At 41.1% G+C, this 19,841-nt stretch overlaps 1 protein-coding gene across 1 annotated transcript in view; it reads right to left on the reverse strand.

Moving 5' to 3' along the window:
- CDYL2 (chromodomain Y like 2) overlaps positions 1–19,841 on the reverse strand; it is an 80,075-nt gene that overhangs the window by 21,503 nt on the left and 38,731 nt on the right. The window contains exons 2-3 of the mRNA XM_054048624.1: positions 17,384–17,978; positions 2,796–3,013 (exon numbers count right to left, since the gene is read on the reverse strand). Coding sequence (XP_053904599.1) covers positions 2,796–3,013; positions 17,384–17,978 — 813 coding nt within the window. The remainder of the gene's footprint in view (positions 1–2,795; positions 3,014–17,383; positions 17,979–19,841) is intronic.

Below are 19,841 nucleotides of genomic sequence, written 5' to 3' on the forward strand. Positions count from 1 at the left end.
CAACCATGGCGGCAACCATGGCGGCTGCAGCTAGGGTGACCAGATGTCCCGATTTTATAGGAACAGTCCCAATTTTTGGGTCTTTTTCTTGTATAGGATCCTATGATCCCCCACCCCCGTCCCGATTTTTCACACTTGCTGTCTGGTCACCCTAGCTGCAGCTCAAGTTTTAACTTCCACATCAGCTAGACCTGCTCTGAGCAGATTTGAGCAAACATTTTTTCCTATGTTTCTAATAGAGTCTGAAATGAACATAGTAACTTTTAACAAAATCAAACCCTCTTCCCCACTCTCTATAAATGTTCTGCACATGTGTGGTTAGTGCTGGTAAAAGGTGTCAAACTGACAGCCCTGGGGACTGAAGCTCTGTGTTCACCCGCAGAATATTGTCTCAACCCTGCCTAGGAGAAACCACACACTAGGGACCAGAGATTTGCTCCATACTGCATGGCCCTTGGTCTCATTGCTGAAATTGTGGGTTTTAAACACGCAAGCTAGATGTGAAAAGCTAGATACCCTGTTACTAAGCCCTCGGGTGACCAGATGTCCTATTTTTATAGGGACAATCCCGGTTTTAGGGACTTTTTCTTATATAGGCGCCTATTACCCCCTACCCCCGTCCCATTTTTTCACAGTTGCTGTCTGGTCACCCTACTAAGCCCTGACCATCCAGACCTTAGATATTAATGTAGCTTTAGAAATAAAAAGGCTATTTATTTCCATGTTTCCAGCTTCAGCAATGATATCAGCCCAGCACCGGGAATACTGTCAGTGCTGCAGATCTGAGAGAAGGAGCCCACCATATTTGTTTGTGTGGTTCATGCATAGAGGTGGGCTGCTGGGTTACAGAAAAGATTCAAAGGAGTAGGACAGGTATGGCTTCTCTGGAGAATTTTGGGCTCTAGCCAACTGCTCAATGAACTTGAACTCCTCTTGGCGATCTGGGGATGAGCTCTCAGGGCCAGCAACACAAAGCGATGTCTGTTTAAAGTTAACATGGCAAATCTTTGGTTTGCCTCAGTCAGCAGTCATTTAGTTATAGTACAGCAGTCTCATACATATACATAAAGTTGTTTGCCTTATAATGAAGTGATGGATTCTATAGGAATGATGGATTTAATGTAATTTTTATATGTATGGTGAGTACCGTTAAAATGGATGTTTGGTGCTCGATAGGATTTACCTTTACTACAGTATTCCTTATAATTTGGGCCCTACCAAATTCATGGCCATGAGAAACGCATCACGGACCGTAAAATCTGGTCTCCCCTGTGAAATCTGATCTTTTGTGCGCTTTTACGCTATACTATACAGATTTCACGGGTGAGACCAGCGTTTCTCAAATTGGGGGTCCTGACCCAAAAGGGAGTTGCAGGGGGGTCACAGGTTATTTTAGGGGGGTTGCAGTATTGCCACCCTTACTTCTGTGCTGACTTCAGAGCTTGGTGGCTGGAGAGTGGTGGCTGTTGGCCGGGTGACCAGATCTGAAGGTAGTGCCCCACCAGCAGCAAGGGTGGCAATACCATACCATGCCACCCTTTCTTCTGCATTGCTGCCTTCAGAGCTGGGCAGCCGGATAGTGGCAGCTGCTGACTGAGGGCCCAGCTCTGCAAGCAGCAGTGCAGAAGTAAGGGTGGCAATAGCGTACCAGACCATCCTTAGATCTGGCTGCTGCTGGCAGCAGCTCTGCCTTCAGAGCTGGGTTCCCGGCCTGCAGCCGCTGCTCTCCGGCGGCCCTCCTCTGAAGGCAGCGCTGCTGCCAGCAGCAGCACAGGGTTAAGTATAGCAGTACTGCAACCCCCCCACAACTCCTTTTTAGGTCAGGACCCCTACAATTACAACACCATGAAATTTCAGATTAAAATAGCTGAAATCACGAAATTTACGATTTTTAAAATCCTCTGACCATGAAATTGACCAAAATGGACCATGAATTTGGTAGGGCCCTACCTATAAATACTGCAAAAACTGTGTGTGATAAGTGTCTAGTTTTGTATGGTACCAACAGCATTAACGTCCGTGTGTCCCCAATATGAAAGACAGAGTACATTCCCCACTGGATCTTAACTATTTGAGGGGGGAGGTAAAATTTAAGGCCTAATGTGCTTGGCAATGCTTTTAGCTGTGTTCAATTATTGGGAATTAATTTCAAAATGACACATTTGTTACTTAATAGAAGTCTTGATAAACAAGACAAAACAATCCTAGATGTAGAATGACTGACTCAATGGAAATCAATAACATCACTTATACAGAGACACCCTGAATCCCTGTGCAGTTGAGTGCAGGGTTGGGGCCTCAGTTTGTAAAGAATACAATGCATGAAAATGTCAAATGGACAATTAAATAAAAGCAGTGAAGGATTAAGATGACTTTTAATTTTTTGAATTTTTATCCTGAGATAAGATCCTGATTTGAGATGTATATGTGTATAAATCCTTGCACCACTAATCAAACATATTATTAAGGGTAGTAATTTTTACATTTGAAAACTACTTCTTAAAACTGCAGGCAGGGATTAGTGATCACATCTTTCCTTTTCTTACTCTTCATCTTTTATTTGGGGAGAAATTATTTGAAAAAATAATTTCCATTGCATATAATAGTTAGATCCACCTGAATAAAACTCCAAGCATGGAAAGATGGAATATTTGAGCTCCATAAATTTTAAAAAGATATTCAATAGGGAACCCCACCCTCTAAAAATACAGATTAAGAGTTGCCTTAATTTTCAGGTTAACCACATTCCCATCTATTAAGATGGCTTTCTTTTGCTTTTATGGCTACATGCTTACCTCTGGGGTCAGTGCATTGTTATCTGAAGTCTGGCTGGAGAGCAGAATGTGTGTGAAACCATCTTCTTTCCGGACCACAATGTCCCTGAACCGACAGTTACTTTCATTTTGACGCACGCTGTACCTTAGTCTCTTATCAAAGACATAATCTTTCTCCCCATCCAGTTTCCTTTTCACAGTGCTGTGCAGATTCAGGCCTCCATTGGCCAGAGAGGAACCTTTCAAATGCAAACAACCAAAATGGATACATGTGATCATGTCTATACCTCCAAAGAAAACAGTGTAGTGTATTATTAACTTGAATTTCACTTGATGTCTAGATCATCCTATTCCAAGGGTGGGCAAAAATGTGTCCAGCAACCAAATGTGGCCCACGAATTCTAGTGTGTCCCCTGACTGCTCATTTTTACTACAGCAGTTCAGCCTGCGTATCCCAGCATGAAATGCTCTATCATGATCTGAGCAAAAGACCACTCTGATCTAGATCAATCATTGCATTTTGGGACTGGTAGTCTCAACAGATGTGCCTGTAGTGGAAAATGAGAGCAGCTGTACCCTGCTCTTTTATGTGAATTTGGGGTGACCCTCAAGTCCATGGGAAAATTCTAATTCAGTTTTCTTTGGCAAAGCTGGGCATTATTGACTTAGTCCATATCATCTCTTCCTAAGATACATATTGTTCCTTGTATACAGAGCTAAAGCCATTACCAACTCCATTTGGGAACTTTAATGTAGGAACAGGGTCCTCAATTGTACATCTCTACAGGGACTCAGAGCAAGATAGAGCAGTTCATATCAAACATTTACAGCTAAGCTGACTCCACTATCACACTCCTCTTCCTTATAATTCCAGCGGTCACCATTAAAGGTAGTATTTTACCCAGTGTTATCCCACTGTGGTATCTGAGATTATGCTCAAATTAGGATACAATTTGATACAGGGTGCTCCATTGGAGAGGCTGCAGGGAAAGGCAAACCTATTTGCACATGTGAAGTTTATGTCCAAGAATAAAACAGTTTTGGGAGGAAACTAAAAGTCATCTCATGACAAAATGCTGGCTTCCTCGAGGTCCCCTGACCTGATTACCGAATGCTCCAGTAAAGGATCTACATTTTAAACAGGATGACAAATTTAATTTTTTTTTTTTTTACTGTTAGCAGCAAGACCTTGTATTGTACATTATTGGGAAAATATTACTTCTCCTTCAATGGAATCGTGGAATAGTAAAATACATACTGTCCTCATATTAGAAAAGCTTTTACACCAAGTATATACGCAAGAGAAGTGCCAAAAAGAGGATAGCCATTTAAAAAATTTGGTCACCCTTTTTAGCATACTCAGAGAATGAGGGCTCTCCAACTAGGAAGCCAGAATCTTTAGCCAGGTTCTTTGAATATTAAGCTGATCCTTAATAAGTAATAATATATAATGAAGTATGTTAATGTCTTATTGTAACTTTACATTAATAAAAAGTCCCCTCCCCACAAAAGGGAGACTAGGACACAACTGTGGTATCTCATATGCCACTGTGTAGTAACAGTAGGTAAATACTGACTTTTTAATCACCTGTACTTATAACATTAAACTGCAAAAAAATGTATTAATGCTGGTGCCATTTTGCAGAACACATATTGATAGGAAAACACTAAATCAATGACAAGAAATACATGCTTCCTCTTTAAAAACAAAACCACCACAACGAAACAGCATCTTACTGAGAAACATTCAGTTTATCCTGAGTTCTGCTTGCAACAAATTGTAACTCCTGCTCTGTTCATATTTATAATTCCTATGGGATATTCAGGAAATATGTTGTCATTAGTAACAATACACAAGTAGGCCAAAGGCTGTGTTAAGGAGTCATAAAAATATCCTAAACACATGCTTTCTGTAAGTCTCCTCCTTTTTGCAGTTATAGATATTTTAAATGTCATTACCATTAAAATGATGGGTGAATAAAATAATTAGATAAGTTCATGGCGGATAGGTTCATCAATGGTTATTAGTCAAGATGGTCAGAGTGTCTCTAAACCTCTGACTGCTAGAAATTGAGACTGGATGACGGGGTAGATGACTTGATACATTTCACTGTTCTGTTCACTCCCTTTGAAGCATCTGGCATTGGCCACTGTCGGAAGACAGTATACTGAGCTAGGTGGACCATTGGCCATACTGGGTCAGACCATTGTTATGTTCTTATATAGACTATGCAAAAGCAGAAGTTAAAGTTGCTCAATTTACTTGATATATTGGCCATTTTTTTTAAAAAAAAGAGAGAGATGGTCCCAAAATACTCCAAACATGCAGGAAGGAAAAAGAGCAGTACAGTCTACATCCAAACCTGAATCTGTATTTAATTGTTTGTTCTTACCTCTAGAGCAGAGTAAACCAACCTCCTGGTTTTGGTATTAAAAAGCTAAGAGCGTTTTTTTGAGGAGGAGGGATGGAAATTAGGACATGGATTTAAATTTTGTAGCTTAGTTCATCTTTGTCCAATTAAAAACACATTGTTACTGATGACTGTAATGATGAATTTATAGTGAAAGATTCCCTAACAGGAGCCAGCCATCTTCCTTCGATAGTCTTAATATTTCCATTACTCGATGTCTGAGTAGCTAATTCAACGACATGACTAGCCATCACTAAACCCTGGACTCTGCAAATGTTCACATCCTGTAAAATATCCGTTTATACCCTGCAATTATTATATTTAGTACTAAACTATATTAAATGTCTAATAGTATTCAGCTGATAGAGTCTGGCCTGATTTAATATATACATATTTGTTAATTCTATTTTTTCTGGGATTTAATAAAACTCTTTTTAGAGTTAAATTATAGACACTCTCTAGTAGAGCTCTAGCAGATATATTCAATTAAATAATGGTTTATTAATTGAAACATTAAATTTAAATTAGTTCCTTAGTTTAGAAAGAATATTTGAAGCCTTTAGGGGGTTTTTGTTTGTTTGTTTGACAAGAATTATTTTCAAATGTAAAAATCCCAGACCAACGCCACATTTTAAAATGCTTGAAATTTTAAAAATTATAACTTGTACATTTTTGGCTTCTTCCTTGTTTTAGTGACTCATTACTAGAGCACAATGACTTGTCTGGTAGTTTATTCCTTTTTTTTCTGTTCATGAATTATTTGCAAACTGAGGTCTCAATCTTGCAAACACATATGTGCTTAACTTTAAACTCAGGAGGAGTTCCATGGAAGTCAGTGGGAGTATTCATGTGCTTAACGATAAGCAGTGTAGAAGTGTCTGCAGCCCTGGTGACTGACTGACTTTTACAGATTTGTTCGGCATTCAGAATTATTCAGCAAATACTTTGTGAAAGCATTTCAGCCTGTCATTGTTTGCAACCAACTTCCTTTATCTAGGTCTTCATCTATTTTCTGTTCACTAAGTATATGTCATCTAGGATGCATGGTACTGTTTCTTGTGCCTGACTGGAGGACTGTAGCTTTTTTACAAACAGTAGATGGGAAATACAGTTCACAGGTGTCCGGTTTTTTGACTGGAATGCCTGGTGAAAATGAGTGAGTGAAGGTGGGGAGAGTGAGCGAGAGAGGGAGGAGGGATGGAGTGAGCAGGGATGGGGCCTTGGAGAAGGGGCGGGGCAGGGGGCGGGGCAAGGGTGTTCGGTTTTGTGCGAGTAGAAAGTTTTCCTAATGGGAAAGCAAAGAAATTTCAAGATGGCTACTTGAATAGGTAACCTTGTTAGGAAAGAAGTCAGACATGACAATCATAGTTGTTCCTTCTTGCCTTTAAATCTGTGAACAACTTCTGGTATGAATCTTTAAGCAAACTTCTACTTAGGTATTCATCAATTTCATTTTTCACAAACATTCTTATAAATAAACCAAAGTTCTTGCATAAACTTTCATGGGAAATGAATAATTGGGGTTGTGAATAATTCATCTTTTTTTGTTTTTGGGGACCAAAGATTCCAATACCACTTTTGTGCACTATTTGCTCTGCTTTCTGCTCACTATGTTGTTTGGTCCATCTGCAAGCCTGCTGAAGAGGGAGATTTTGCAATAAAGTCTAAAGAACTTAGGAAATTAGATGCAAGAATGGACATGAGATGGAAGCAGCCTCGGGCTAACTGCATTGGTAATCTGCATACTATTAAGGAATAAGCAACAGCTGTTCTAAATACAGATGGTAAGGGAAGGGTGGGGGCTTAATTCTTAAGGGAAATCCATCAAAACAAAAAGCCTCTCGTCAATCAGTTTATCATCATTATTTGTTGCATCTCATTTTGTTCAAATAGTGCGCCAAGTGGGGAAGTTAAAGATATGACAAAAGACGCTGTTAACCTCACAGCAATTATTATAAGCAAAGTATGTGTCAGCTGACAGGATTTTAACCAACAGAAGGTCTACATGCAATCTACAATGGCACCTATGTTTTCTAATTTATGCTTTCCTCAAATGACACTGTAGATTGCATGTAGACCTTCTGTTGGTTAAAATCCTGTCTGCTGACACCCACCTTGCCTATAATTGTTTTAGGTTTCATGCAAAGATTTACACCGATGCAACTAAAATAGGTCTGGTCGTTTTTGCATGAAACCTAAAACTGATACAAATACCAATAACTATCCATGGATTATCTATGGGATGAATGTCTGATAGTCCCATGATAGAGCAATTCTGTATCAAAATTCTGAACAATGTTGCCTGTCTGTCAATATCAGTATTCCAGCATGGAACTCAGACGCTCATCTCTAGTTGTTGGAACCTACACATAATTTAGTTATCTACTTTTGAGATGGGCCAAGAGAGTGAATATTAACCTCTGCAGCTATAATTAAATAATGTGTCTTCCTACTGAATATTCAGCCTACAACAAAATGCTGCCTAACTTTTATCACCTGGTTAGTACATGGTAGGGTAACAGTTAACACCTTAATATGTCAAGATGAAAAATGACTGTGGCATGGAGTAAAGCTAGCCATCCCCCCAAAATGAATAATGTATGTGAAATAAATTAGAGATGTCACAAAAAAACACAGGAAGCTTTAGCTACCTTTGAGCTTGATTTCCCAGCCTAAGCACAAAGATGAAAATTTTAGTTCAGCTTTTTGGTGCTCTCAGTTTATATGTGAAAGAGAGCACGAGACAATGTTTCCTTAATTTAGCTAGGTCTATAAATTAAATACCGGGTAATAAATAATCTGCAGTAAAACTTATGAAGGTGTGTAGAAAGAGCCATGTAAAGATTGGGAAGAAGAGTTGGTAAAAGTCACCAAGGGAACAAAATTTATATTGGTGTCTAGAGATCCCAGCTGACTTCAGGGCCACATCATGCTAGGTGCTGTACAGAACTCATCCCGATAGACGTACTATCTAAAAAGATGAAACAAAAGGGTGGGAAAGGAAATAGAGAAGTGACATGCTTAAGGTCATACAGCAGTTCAGTGCTGAGCCAGGAACAGAACCCAGTCAAGTGTCCTATGCACTAGACCACACTGTCTCTCTAGCTACCATGTTAGCTAAGAATTGATGAGTAGGGCCCTACCAAATTCATGAAAAACGTGTCACGGACTGTGAAATCTGTTCTCCTCCTGTGAAATCTGATCTTTTGTGTGCTTTACCCTATACTATACAGATTTCATGGGGGAGACCAGCATTCCCCAAATTGCAGGTCCTGACCCAAAAGGGAGCTATTATTTTAGGGGGGGGTCACAATTTGCCACCCTTACTTCTAAGCTTGGCAACCGGAGAGCAGTGGCTGTTGGCCAGGTGCCCAGCTCCGAAGGCGGCGCCCCACCAGCAGCAGCACAGAAGTAAGGGTGGCAATACCATCCCATGCCACCCTTACTTCTGTGCTGCTGCTGGCGGCGGCTCTGCCTTCAGAACTGGGTTCCCAGCCAGCAGCCACCGCTCTCCAGCTGCCCAGTTGTGAAGGCAGCACCACCGCCAGCAGCAGGGCAGAAGTAAGGGTAGCAGTACTGCAACCCCCAAACCCCTACAATAACCTTGTGAACTCCCCACAACTCCTTTGGGTCAGGACCTCTACAATTACAACACTGAAATTTCAGATTTAAATAGCTGAAATCATGACATTTACGATTTTTAAAATCCGATGACTGTGAAATTGACCAAAATGGGCCTTGAATTTGGTAGGGCCCTAATGATGAGTCTCTCACACTTTAACCAAGTTTGTTACTCACTTGTTGCAAGGATGTTCCAGAAGAGCAAATGAAAATAAGAATGTCCCAGAGACAGTTCTGTTGCATTAAACTCTCAGGTGTGTGTTTTGGTAATAGTTTTAGAGCCATGTAATCAATTACGCATCTGCAAGTTTCCTTAAATCAACACATTTCTATCCAGACTGACCTGAGAAAGTGAGACAAGGTGGGTGAGGTAATATCTCTTATTGGACCAGAGTGTCACAGCTAAGGTGGAACAGATTGTTTAGCATAAGCAGTTAACATACAAATGAATGGCAAATAAATGGCAAATGAAATTTAATGTGGATAAATGTAAAGTAATGCACATTGGAAAAAATAACCCCAACTATACATACAATATGATGGGGGCTAATTTAGCTACAGCTAATCAGGAAAGAGATCTTGGAGTCTTCGTGGATAGTTCTCTGAAGACGTCCACGCAGTGTGCAGCGGCAGTCAAAAAAGCAAACAGGATGTTGGGAATCATTCAAAAAGGGATAGAGAATAAGACAGAGAATATCTTATTGCCCTTATATAAATCCATGGTACGCCCACATCTTGAACAGTGCATACAGATGTGGTTTCCTCATCTCAAAAAAGTTATACTGGCATTAGAAAAAGTTCAGAGAAGGGCAACTAAAATGATTAGGGGTTTGGAACGGGTCCCATATGAGGAGAAATTAAAGAGGCTAGGACTTTTCGGCTTGGAAAAGAGGAGACTAAGGAGGGATATGATAGAGGTATATAAAATCCTGAGTGGTGTGGAAAAAGTGAATAAGGAAAAGTTATTTACTTGTTCCCATAATATAAGAACTAGGGGCCACCAAATGAAATTAATGGGCAGCAGGTTTAAAACAAATAAAAGGAAGTTCTTCTTCACACAGCCAACCTGTGGAACTCCTTGCCTGAGGAGGTTATGAAGGTTAGGACTATAAGAGGGTTTAAATTCATGGAGGTTAAGTCCATTAATGGCTATTAGCCAGGATGGGTAAGGAATGGTGTCCCTAGCCTCTGTTTGTCAGAGGGTGGAGATGGAAGGCAGGAGAGAGATCACTTGATCATTACCTGTTAGGTTCATTCCCTCTGGGACACCTGGCATTGGTCACTGTCGGTAGACAGGATACTGGGCTGGACGGACCTTTGGTCTGACCCAGTATGGCCATTCTTATGTTCTTATGTTATGTTCTTATTTCAAAGGGCCATTCCAGGTGAAGTGGCGTGTTAACACCCCTCCAGTTATAGGTGGGTGAAGGAAAGAGGAAAAAGGCAGCAGGGGCAAGGGGTTTGGGATTATTATTGGATTTATGATTTATTACTGCAATGTGTCTATTCAGTCCATTGGAAAGTGTTGTTGTGCATCTTTCTTTTGAGGATGAGGACTGATAGGTCAGATCACTTTGTAAAAAGTGCTCACCCACAGGTGATGTGTTTTTGTTGTTATAATTTTTCCTGTGTGAGTTCATTCGAGAGCATACTGATTTGTCTGGTTTCACCCACATAACCCCTCACCCCCAGCTGCCTCCCTCACCTTCCTTCCTCCCCCCCCTCCCCGCCCCCATGATGGCCACTTTATCTTGAATGGTCCCTTAAAATGTGTTAACTACTTATGCTAAACAATCTGTTCCACCTTGTGTTTAGCTGTGACACTTTGGGTACATCTATACTTACTTCCTGGTCCGGATGTAAGCGATCGATCTTCTGGGATCGATTTATCGCGTCTTGTCTAGACGCGATAAATCGATCCCGGATCGATCCCGGAAGTGCTCGCCATCGACGCCGGTACTCCAGCTCAGCAAGAGGAGTACGCGGCATCGACGGGGGAGCCTTCCTGCCACGTCTGGACCCGCGGTAAGTTTGGACTAAGGTACTTCGAATTCAGCTACGTTATTAACGTAGCTGAATTTGCGTACCTTAGTCCGAAGTGGGGGGTTAGTGTGGACCAGGCCTTTGAGTATGTTTCCCAGACCTGAAAAAGAGCTCTGTAAGCTCCAAAGCTTGTCTTTCTCACCAACAGAAGTTGGTCCAATAAAAGATATTACCTCACCCACCTTTTCTCTCTAATATCCTGGGATCAACTTGGCTACAACAACACTTAGAAAGTGAGTATTTTTGGTTGCATTTTACTGTTTCCTATAATTAACAGAACAAGGGGAATAAAAGGAAGCAGGAAACTGGGTTGAATATTTAGATTAAGGACAACATGACACTATGAAGGTTTTCATAATGGAAAGATACAGAGGTTAGTGATACATAACAAGCAGGAATTCTTCAGCAGACGGTGTGCAGAACTAGAGTAGGGCAGGAAGAAGACTATTTAAAGGGAAAAATTTGATGCTGTCAAAGAATTTGACACAACAATCACTCTCAATTGCAGTATCATGAAAGAAGCAGATAGCAATGGGATAACAGAAGACAACAAACAACAGAGGGTCCTGTGGCACCTTTAGACAACAAATGTCATCAGAATACTGCTTCAAGCTATAGAAAGTTTTTTCAACAGATGTTCCAGAGTTTACTTAGTGTTTGTTTTCCTCATGGCCTGGCCTATTATAGTCATTCACAATGCAAGAGTCCAGACCTCCAAGGCTAACAGCACGCATCTCCTTAGCAACATCAAAACAATAGGTGTTCCTAGTTTATGGCAAGATGCAAAGGAAACAAGAGAACAGTGTACATTAACCTACAGCACACCCTTACACTTACTGACAGGGAAGAGCTGAGAGGATGTGGCTATTTCACGGGAATTACAATGCTGTGTGTTGAAATGGACTAGCTAGTGTAGATGGCAAGTCCAGCCCCCTAGTGGACAGAACCAGTGCGGCTCAGGGCATTTTTGATTTATGTTGTCCTCTAATGTCCACCAGGCAAAAAACTTTTACCCTAATGGAGGCAGATATAAGTATTCATATAGTCATTTGTTACATGGTTCTGTTCTGCCATTCTAGGTAACAGAACTAATAAAATACAGTAATCTTGTGATTAAGGAAAATTAAGAGTAAGTGGAGGAATGCAGAATGGAGATTTCTTTTTATGTTGGTAAATGTATTAAAAGGTGGGACTGAACGTTAGAATTTTAAAAATACAGATATTAATTTACATTGTGAGGTGCTTGAAGCTTTTATCACCAGCTGTTGATTCCCTTAAAAGATAATAGGAGAAGATGGTAAGCACTACTTGATCTGGGCTTTCAAGGTTGGGGCTGGATTCTTCCCTTCGGCAGAGAAGTCTATGGAAGAGGCAGTATTTTTCCAGGCAATTATCTCCTCAGGAGGGAGGGTGCAGATTGTGGGCAAAAGGTGTAGTCTCCCAATCCAGCAGATCCTGGGAAGAAAGCAAGTCCATGGGATCCAGAGGTAAAAGCCGTGTCTGTGGCTATCCCAGCTGCTCTGCTGAGTCTGACATAGCTGCACAGTGGTCCAAACCTCCAGTAATGTGCATGCAGGCATGTGCGTGCATGCGCGTGCACACACATCTACAAGTACCCCATGGGTCTGTTGGTGAAAATTGTATCCGTGGGGTGTGCAGGTGATAGCCCATACAAGTATATGTGTATACAAAGTGGGGCATGCATTAGTGGAGGCCACTTTAGGGAGCCACTGAACCTCAGTCCCCGAACATATATTATTTTATTTCTACAGCACCATTAGTATGTGTGGTATTTTATAGACAAAATACAGGTTATTTAATTATAGGGTTACTCAGCTTATGGTATAAATTTAATTATCAGGTTAATTCAATTATTCATTATTGCTATAGTATGAAAGGCACTTTTGGTTCAGGGTGATGGGATATGGGGCCTTTCACTTCTAGGCTATGGGTTGGACTATAGCCAAGATTGGGGATGACTGAAGACTTAGTTGCTGTCCTATGTAAAAGGAGTTGGTGATGTCAGTCCAGTACTAAGTGGACATATGCCCTCATCACAACTGGCATCTGTATTAATGCTAATAAGCCTTCCCATAAGTGTGCAAACTGAGGAAAGAACATATTCATCTCAGCCAGAAATGAATAGCAGTGCAGATTTCTTTGATTTACCTGTGGTTTCTGTCACACTCTCTAATTTCTTCCTGACAGGGAATGGAAGAAATTTCAAAAGCCTATAGCAAAAAAAATTTTAAAGCATTACTTTTAGTCTGTCTTGCCTGCTCCTCCTTGCCCGTTTTCTATCCCTTCCCCTCTTATTTTGGTTGCATAGTTTGTCCCCTTTTTCTCTTCTCCATTGTGCATGTTGGCCACTGCAAAGTGAGACTGGATGGAATCGTCAACTCAGGAGTGCTGCTAGATATAGAACTTTTGGAGGATATGCATCTAAACTCAAGATGTAGAGATCAAAATTCAGCTTCACTTTGCTTCTGGCTGCAGAAAGAACAGAATGGAGTGAAGGGAGCAAGACGAGTGTAAAGTACAAGAATAGAAGTGAAGGAGTGGGGGAGATACAATGTAAAAATCATTATAAAGAAATGTTCTCAGATAGTTTGGGCCATCTGCTGTTATGCCATAAGGCATATCCATAAGTGTCTGCACACCTGGGAGCTCAGGGCAAGGAAGGGTTTTTTTTCCAGACAGACCTGTCAAGGGTATTATTCAAGGAATGGGAGATACCGTTTTCTCCCCCCCTAGGGACAAATGAAAGTTTATTTGCCCCTCGAATTCTTGTTTATTTTCCCCTTTTAACAAAATGATCTTAAAATATAAAAGGAAGGTATGTGTAAAAACCACTGCATTGTGAATAAATACATTGTGTACTGGAAAATGAATTAAGAGCAATAGGCATTAAAAACTTTCATTCATTAAAATCTATAACTACAAAAAAATAACTTAAATGTTATACACATATAAGCAGAGTCAGGATGAGCTCTAACCTGACATCTGGTGGTGAATTATGGCGAGTGTGGAAAAGAACTCCAGGGGCTGATCTGGTTTGCATAGGCACACCCACCCGCCTGGCATGAGACAACAGCAACTGATAGTGGTTACTTTGGATGGGGTGGGATCCCCAGTTTCTCTGTTATTGGGGCAGGAGGAATAAAGTGTTGTTACCCTGATTATGTGAATCAAGGACAATGAAACTGTTTTATGACAGAGGATCTCACCATCACCTAAGTGGCACTCGCTAGACAAGGGACATGGGTTCCACAACCCAGTGAATTGAGAGAGGGTGGGGACAGGTATTTGTACCTGATGGTATGGCCCTCCCCCTCCCCCCTTTGAGGGCCTGAAACACCAATTGCACCACGTCCTCTCTCCACTGTTGAATGTTAGAGCTAACTTTGATTCTATTAGGAGTCTAGTTACAGGTGGCTGCTGAGCTGAATTCACTTTGGGCCAATGGTGCACCAGCACTAGGGCTCCCCTACTAGGAGCTGAAATCACTAAGAGCTGAAACCACAAAAGAACTAAAGTGACTAAGAGCTGAGATCACTGAGTGCTGTGTTAACTAGTGGGGGAGCCTGAAGCTATATTGCTAAGCGGCTGGTGGAGCAGCGAACAGCACGGAGCCTTGTGGGGATAGTTGGAGTGGCCCAATGAATGGCAAGCGGAGCTGTTTGCGGGGCTGGTTGGAGCGGCTCACAGGTTGGTGAGTGGAGCGGAGCAGCTCATAGAGCAGAGCAGTTTGTGGGACGGCAGGAAGTGGACTGGCTCGTGGTGAAGGCTGTGGCAGAACCTCACGGAGAGACAGCCGGTCGGGCTCGGATCACGTAAGGTGCCCCTTAACACCCTACATGCCCCCCTTTTACTCTGGGGCTGCACTGACCAGGGACAGAGACTTTGGGGGTGTTGGACTTCGGGGACTCTGGGTGATTTTTGGGTTGCTGGATTCAAGAACCAAAGGGAAAGGACATGGCCCAATTTGCTGGGGTGGGTCTTTTGATCATGGTTTGTGTTAGGAATCCTGTTTGTGGTGTTTTTTCCAATTTAATGCTGATGTCGTTTACCTCATGTTATTGAACATTTTCTGCTACACTCAGACTCCGTGCTTGCGAGAGGAGAAGTATTGCCTCTTAAAGGGGCCCAGGGGGTGGAATGTAATTGTCCCAGGTCACTGGGTTGGGGCTCGAGCCGGTTTTGCATTATGTTATTGAAACGGAACCCCTAGATACAGAACCCGGCCCTGGTTGCTGCCAACTTAGATGGGCAGAAGGGTTACACACACAACACAGCTGAAGCTCAATTTTCAAACAGACTCCTTCACCCAAACCCAGCAAAGCACAGAAGCCCAGACTCTCAGCTTTAAGCACGAGAGTTGCCTCATTGAAACCTTTGGGATTACTCATATGCTTAAAGATGAGCTTTCTCTGGACAGGACATTTGGATGCTCAGATTGGAACACAAGTGCCTTATTTTCAGCCTGGCTACCATGAACATTGGTTCATTAATGCCTGTGTGTGCACTTGAAAGGGTTCAAGTTAATGGGCATTTCGGTGCATCTCACTTGCAAGGCTTTAATTTCACAAAATGCAGGTGTGAACTTCTTATGCAATACCCAAATAACAGCAATGGTTGTGTAGTGTGGCAACTGCTGGGGTAACTATAATAATCAAGGTTATGGGATTAGCAAAGAAATAAACTGCATACTTATCTCACTGAAACAATACCAAATCAGTAATTAAGGAATTAAAAACACCTTGATGGCCATGTTGGGGCAACCTAGTATGGCTCCTGTCAAAGAATACTGCACCTCTCTAACCTACTAGAGTTCTTTGAATGTCTGTCCACAATGTAGTGGATAATGGAAAACTGGATGATATGATATGATTTATGTGGAATTTCAGAAAACCTTTGACAGTCATTCACAAGAGGCTATTAAGGAAACGAATACTATCATGGATTAGAAATTGGCTAACAAAAATAAAGAGTGGAAAGGAAACGATTTGTTCCATCATGGCAACTGATTAACAGTGGGCTGCCCTACGGACCTGTAGTAAGACTGGTTTGTTTGATATACATATAAATGATCTGAAAAGGAAGTGAAGTGCTAGAAACATCTGTAGTGAACAAAATTTGATGACTAGAAGAAATTGTGAGGAACTAGAGAGAGAGAGAGAGTCCTGAATTGGCAACATCACAGCAGATGAAATGGAAGGAATTTAAACTACTCACACACATTGCTGGATTCTAAATTAACTGTAATCACTCGGGAAAAAAGATTGGTGGGTCATTGTGAACCCCTCAATGAAAACCTCTGCTTGCTGTGCAGCAGCAGTAAAAAACCCAAACAAAATGTTAGGCAGTATAAGGAAAGGAATAGAAAACAATACTGAAAACAGTGTAGTGCTATTATATCAGTCAGCAGTACCCCCTCACCTGGAATACTGAGTTCAGTTCTGCTCACACTGTCTCCAAAAATATACAGCAGAAACAGAAGGGGCCAGAGAAGGGCAATGAAAATCATTAGAAACATGGCAAGACTGCTATATGGGGAGAGATTGAAAAGACCTGGCACTCCTTGGCTTATTGAGGCGATGCATGATAAATTGGTTGCTCCTATTTACCTTTTCACAGACTATAGGAACAAGTGGATATTCAATGAAATTGAAAGGGAGAAACTGATAAAATGAAATACACGACACATAATTAACCCACAGAAATTATACAAGGTATCATTGATGTCAAGTGCTTAATACGATTTAAAAAGGATTTGACAATTCTGTGGGCAATGAGAAACTCCCCAATTATTTTAAACAGGATGATTTTTTTAAAGGGGTATAAACTCCATTCTCCAGGACATAAGCCAACCACTAACTACTGGGCTAAGGAATAAACATCCCCTCTGGGCAGGTTATTATAAATTGTCTACTACGGGATTCCTTTAACCTTCCAATGAAGTCTTTGTCTTGCACCTTCCTATGAATCAAGTCACTGTCAAGAAATACTGACTTCTGGGCTCATCTGGAATGGCAATCCTGAATAATTACCTCCTAAAAGTTACTAGTGGCAGTAATAAGTACCGTAAAATTATCCAGGCATATTTATCACAAAGTTTAGGCAACAAATTAATACTAAGATAGTTTCCAAGATCCTGCCTTTTCTGGAGTGCTGGGCTGGTACTTGTGGAAGCAAATAGTGAGTTGGTAAGAGGTATAGCCAGAATTTCAGTGTTGTACATACCTCAACTGTCACCCCCACACCATTCCTCGGCATCCCTCCCCCACAAATACCTGTAAATAAAACACACCAGAGAGGTGTGTGACACAGTCCACATTGCCTCACATGACTCAGCGGGAAAAGGGAGGGAGGTGAAGAAGTGGATCGATGGAAAATTGTGTGCAGAGTCTGGACCTTTTTCATGTGCTTATTACTCATGCAGTATGACAATAACTTTTCCATGAATAGGGCTCTTTTATCAATTGCCATAATTAAAACCCAACAGAAAGGACTGTTGCTGTTTAAATCACATACCGATTCCATTCACAACAGGCACATCATTATTAACTTCCAACATGCTGGGCAAATCATGTTCTCCTTCATGGCCATTTAAATCCATATTTTGCTGTTGTGAGCCATTCCCAAAATGTCTAGATTCTTTCTCGTGACCAGCATCTCCGTTCTGTAGGCCATTGTGAGGCTTTTTCAATGGCATGATCTGTAAACCACTGGGCGTAGTTCGGTAAGTCACAGTTTTAGCGGCCCTGTCACCAGCAGGTGCCGGCTTTGCTGTGTACCCTCTTTTCTGTTTTTGAAGAGATGGGTTAATTCGCTTTCTTTTATGTGTTGACCCTTTGGCCTTCCCAGATTCAGAAGGTCTGTGTGATATTTTCTCAACAGATGACCCTCGGCTTTCTCGTAAAAATTTTGGCGCACTGGTCTGTTTCCCATGTTTTGCTCGTTTTTCTCTAGTGACACGTAGTCCATTGAACTCATCAATAAATTCCTCACAATGCAATAGGTGATGCTCAGGTTCCCACGTGTCCTCATTGCTTCCATAGCCTTTCCATCTGATAAGATATTCCCATTTACCCTTTTTGTTCTTCCTTTTGTCAACAATCCTCTCAACCTAATAGAAAAAGAGGAGATACCATTAGCTGTTAGAAAGAAAAACAATTCAGTCATGAAAAACATTTAGGGCCTGATCCCCAGATCCACACTAAGGTGCCTTTACACTGCCAGAGGCTGTTTACCGGGACCTTCGTGTAAATGAGAATCAGGTCCCTATTGTGAATATAAACTGATATTGCATTCTGGCACTGAACGCTGGGGACTGTCTAAGCAGGCTAAACAGAAATTTTGCCAAACAGATCAAACATATTCTCATTTTTTAGAAACCTCTCCGATCCCCTCCCTCACACCTGTAGTCCCATCAGATCCTCAATAGACCCTGGCTGACTGTTGATGTGGCCTACCTGGCTCCTGCATATACTGCTTGATATTCCATTTATGTATCACAGCTAAATGTCCTCATTTATCAAAGAATGCTCACAAGCAGATCTGGCTGTATATATGGAGGAACTTTGCTGGCCCATTTGGTACGTTAATAGCAATCCCATTTGCAGGCACTCACCTGTTTTCCCTGTGAAGGAATCTTAACTGTAATAATGTACAACCGTGTTTTCTGAGTATGGCTAACTCTGGGAATATATGAGGCTTACGATCAGTAAAGAATGTGTGTTACCATTGAAACTGCATTTCTAAAATGAGACCAATTGTCATCCTCCTCAGCTGTCTCCCATTGAAAAAAGCTAAAGTATCTTTTGCTGCCCTCTTTATACATTGAACACTCTATTCTGTGTATACGTATGCTCTGATAGTGACAGTTCTCTTATTACCTGAACGATAGGAACCCCTGCTACTTCATCTCTGAAACTATCTCACAAAGAAATCGTACTAAATTGTGTGGTCATCCTGTATATTGAGGGCCACATTTGCAACCTTGTGTGTTAACTTTTATATTTGCCAGCTCTCCCAAAGTCCGATTTCTCTATGGATGCAGTGTTTGCACTGAAATTTGTGCACACACATCAGTGTATGTGAACTTAGCACATTTATTTTTGAAAATCTGGCCTCTGATGACTGACACTAAACTGAAACTAACTGATTTGCATCTGACACCAAACTTAATTCAGGTCTCCACATGTATAAAGCAAAAGTTAACAGTACTGGTACAGACAAAGAAAAAATTAAATGGGTTAGTGCAACAACTTTTATTGGTCCCCTGAGGTGAAAAGTCGGCATGTTTACATGCACTGTGCCACTTCCCTCAGCTTATTTTCACTTCTCCCCGCCAAAACTAAATACCTGTTTAACTGTTATCTCCTATTCCTTTCTGGACATATCTACTATTAGCTCCTTAACTACCCTTTAAACTACAAAAATGTCCAACTGAATTCATTTTGCACATGCATATGTTGATTTGTTTGCACAATTACATTTTTTTCCATGCATAAAATTGATGCCCTCAAATTCTGAAGGCATGATTAAAAAAAAGCATGCTGAAAAACTGCTGACCATAATACTTGTCAGTAATAAATTCCAAGAAACCTTTGTCCATTCTTGGGCAGCGACTGTGTCTTCATTTATGTTTGTGCCACCCTGAGCACACTTGTGGCCGTCAATGAATAATAAAAGAATATAAGCAGCCTGCTACTTCTACCTGCGTCTTTCAGTGATGCTTCAGTTTAATATTTTAGGCATCACAATTACTTATATGATAGGGTGTATGAAATCATTGAAGGAACTGAGCATCAAAAGGAGATGGTGATTAGAAAGGGGAAAGCTGGTATTTACACATTTTAATGGGCAATGATGGGAAAGAGAATATAGATTAAATGCAGGACTATCCAAGAAATTTGAGTCTGCGTGTTTATCTTTGAATGTTCATAGTTTTAAATCAATCTATTTAGTGCAGCATCAATAGAATCCT

Source organism: Malaclemys terrapin, chromosome 14, assembly GCF_027887155.1.
Source record: "Malaclemys terrapin pileata isolate rMalTer1 chromosome 14, rMalTer1.hap1, whole genome shotgun sequence".
NCBI classification, from domain to species: Eukaryota; Metazoa; Chordata; order Testudines; family Emydidae; genus Malaclemys; species Malaclemys terrapin.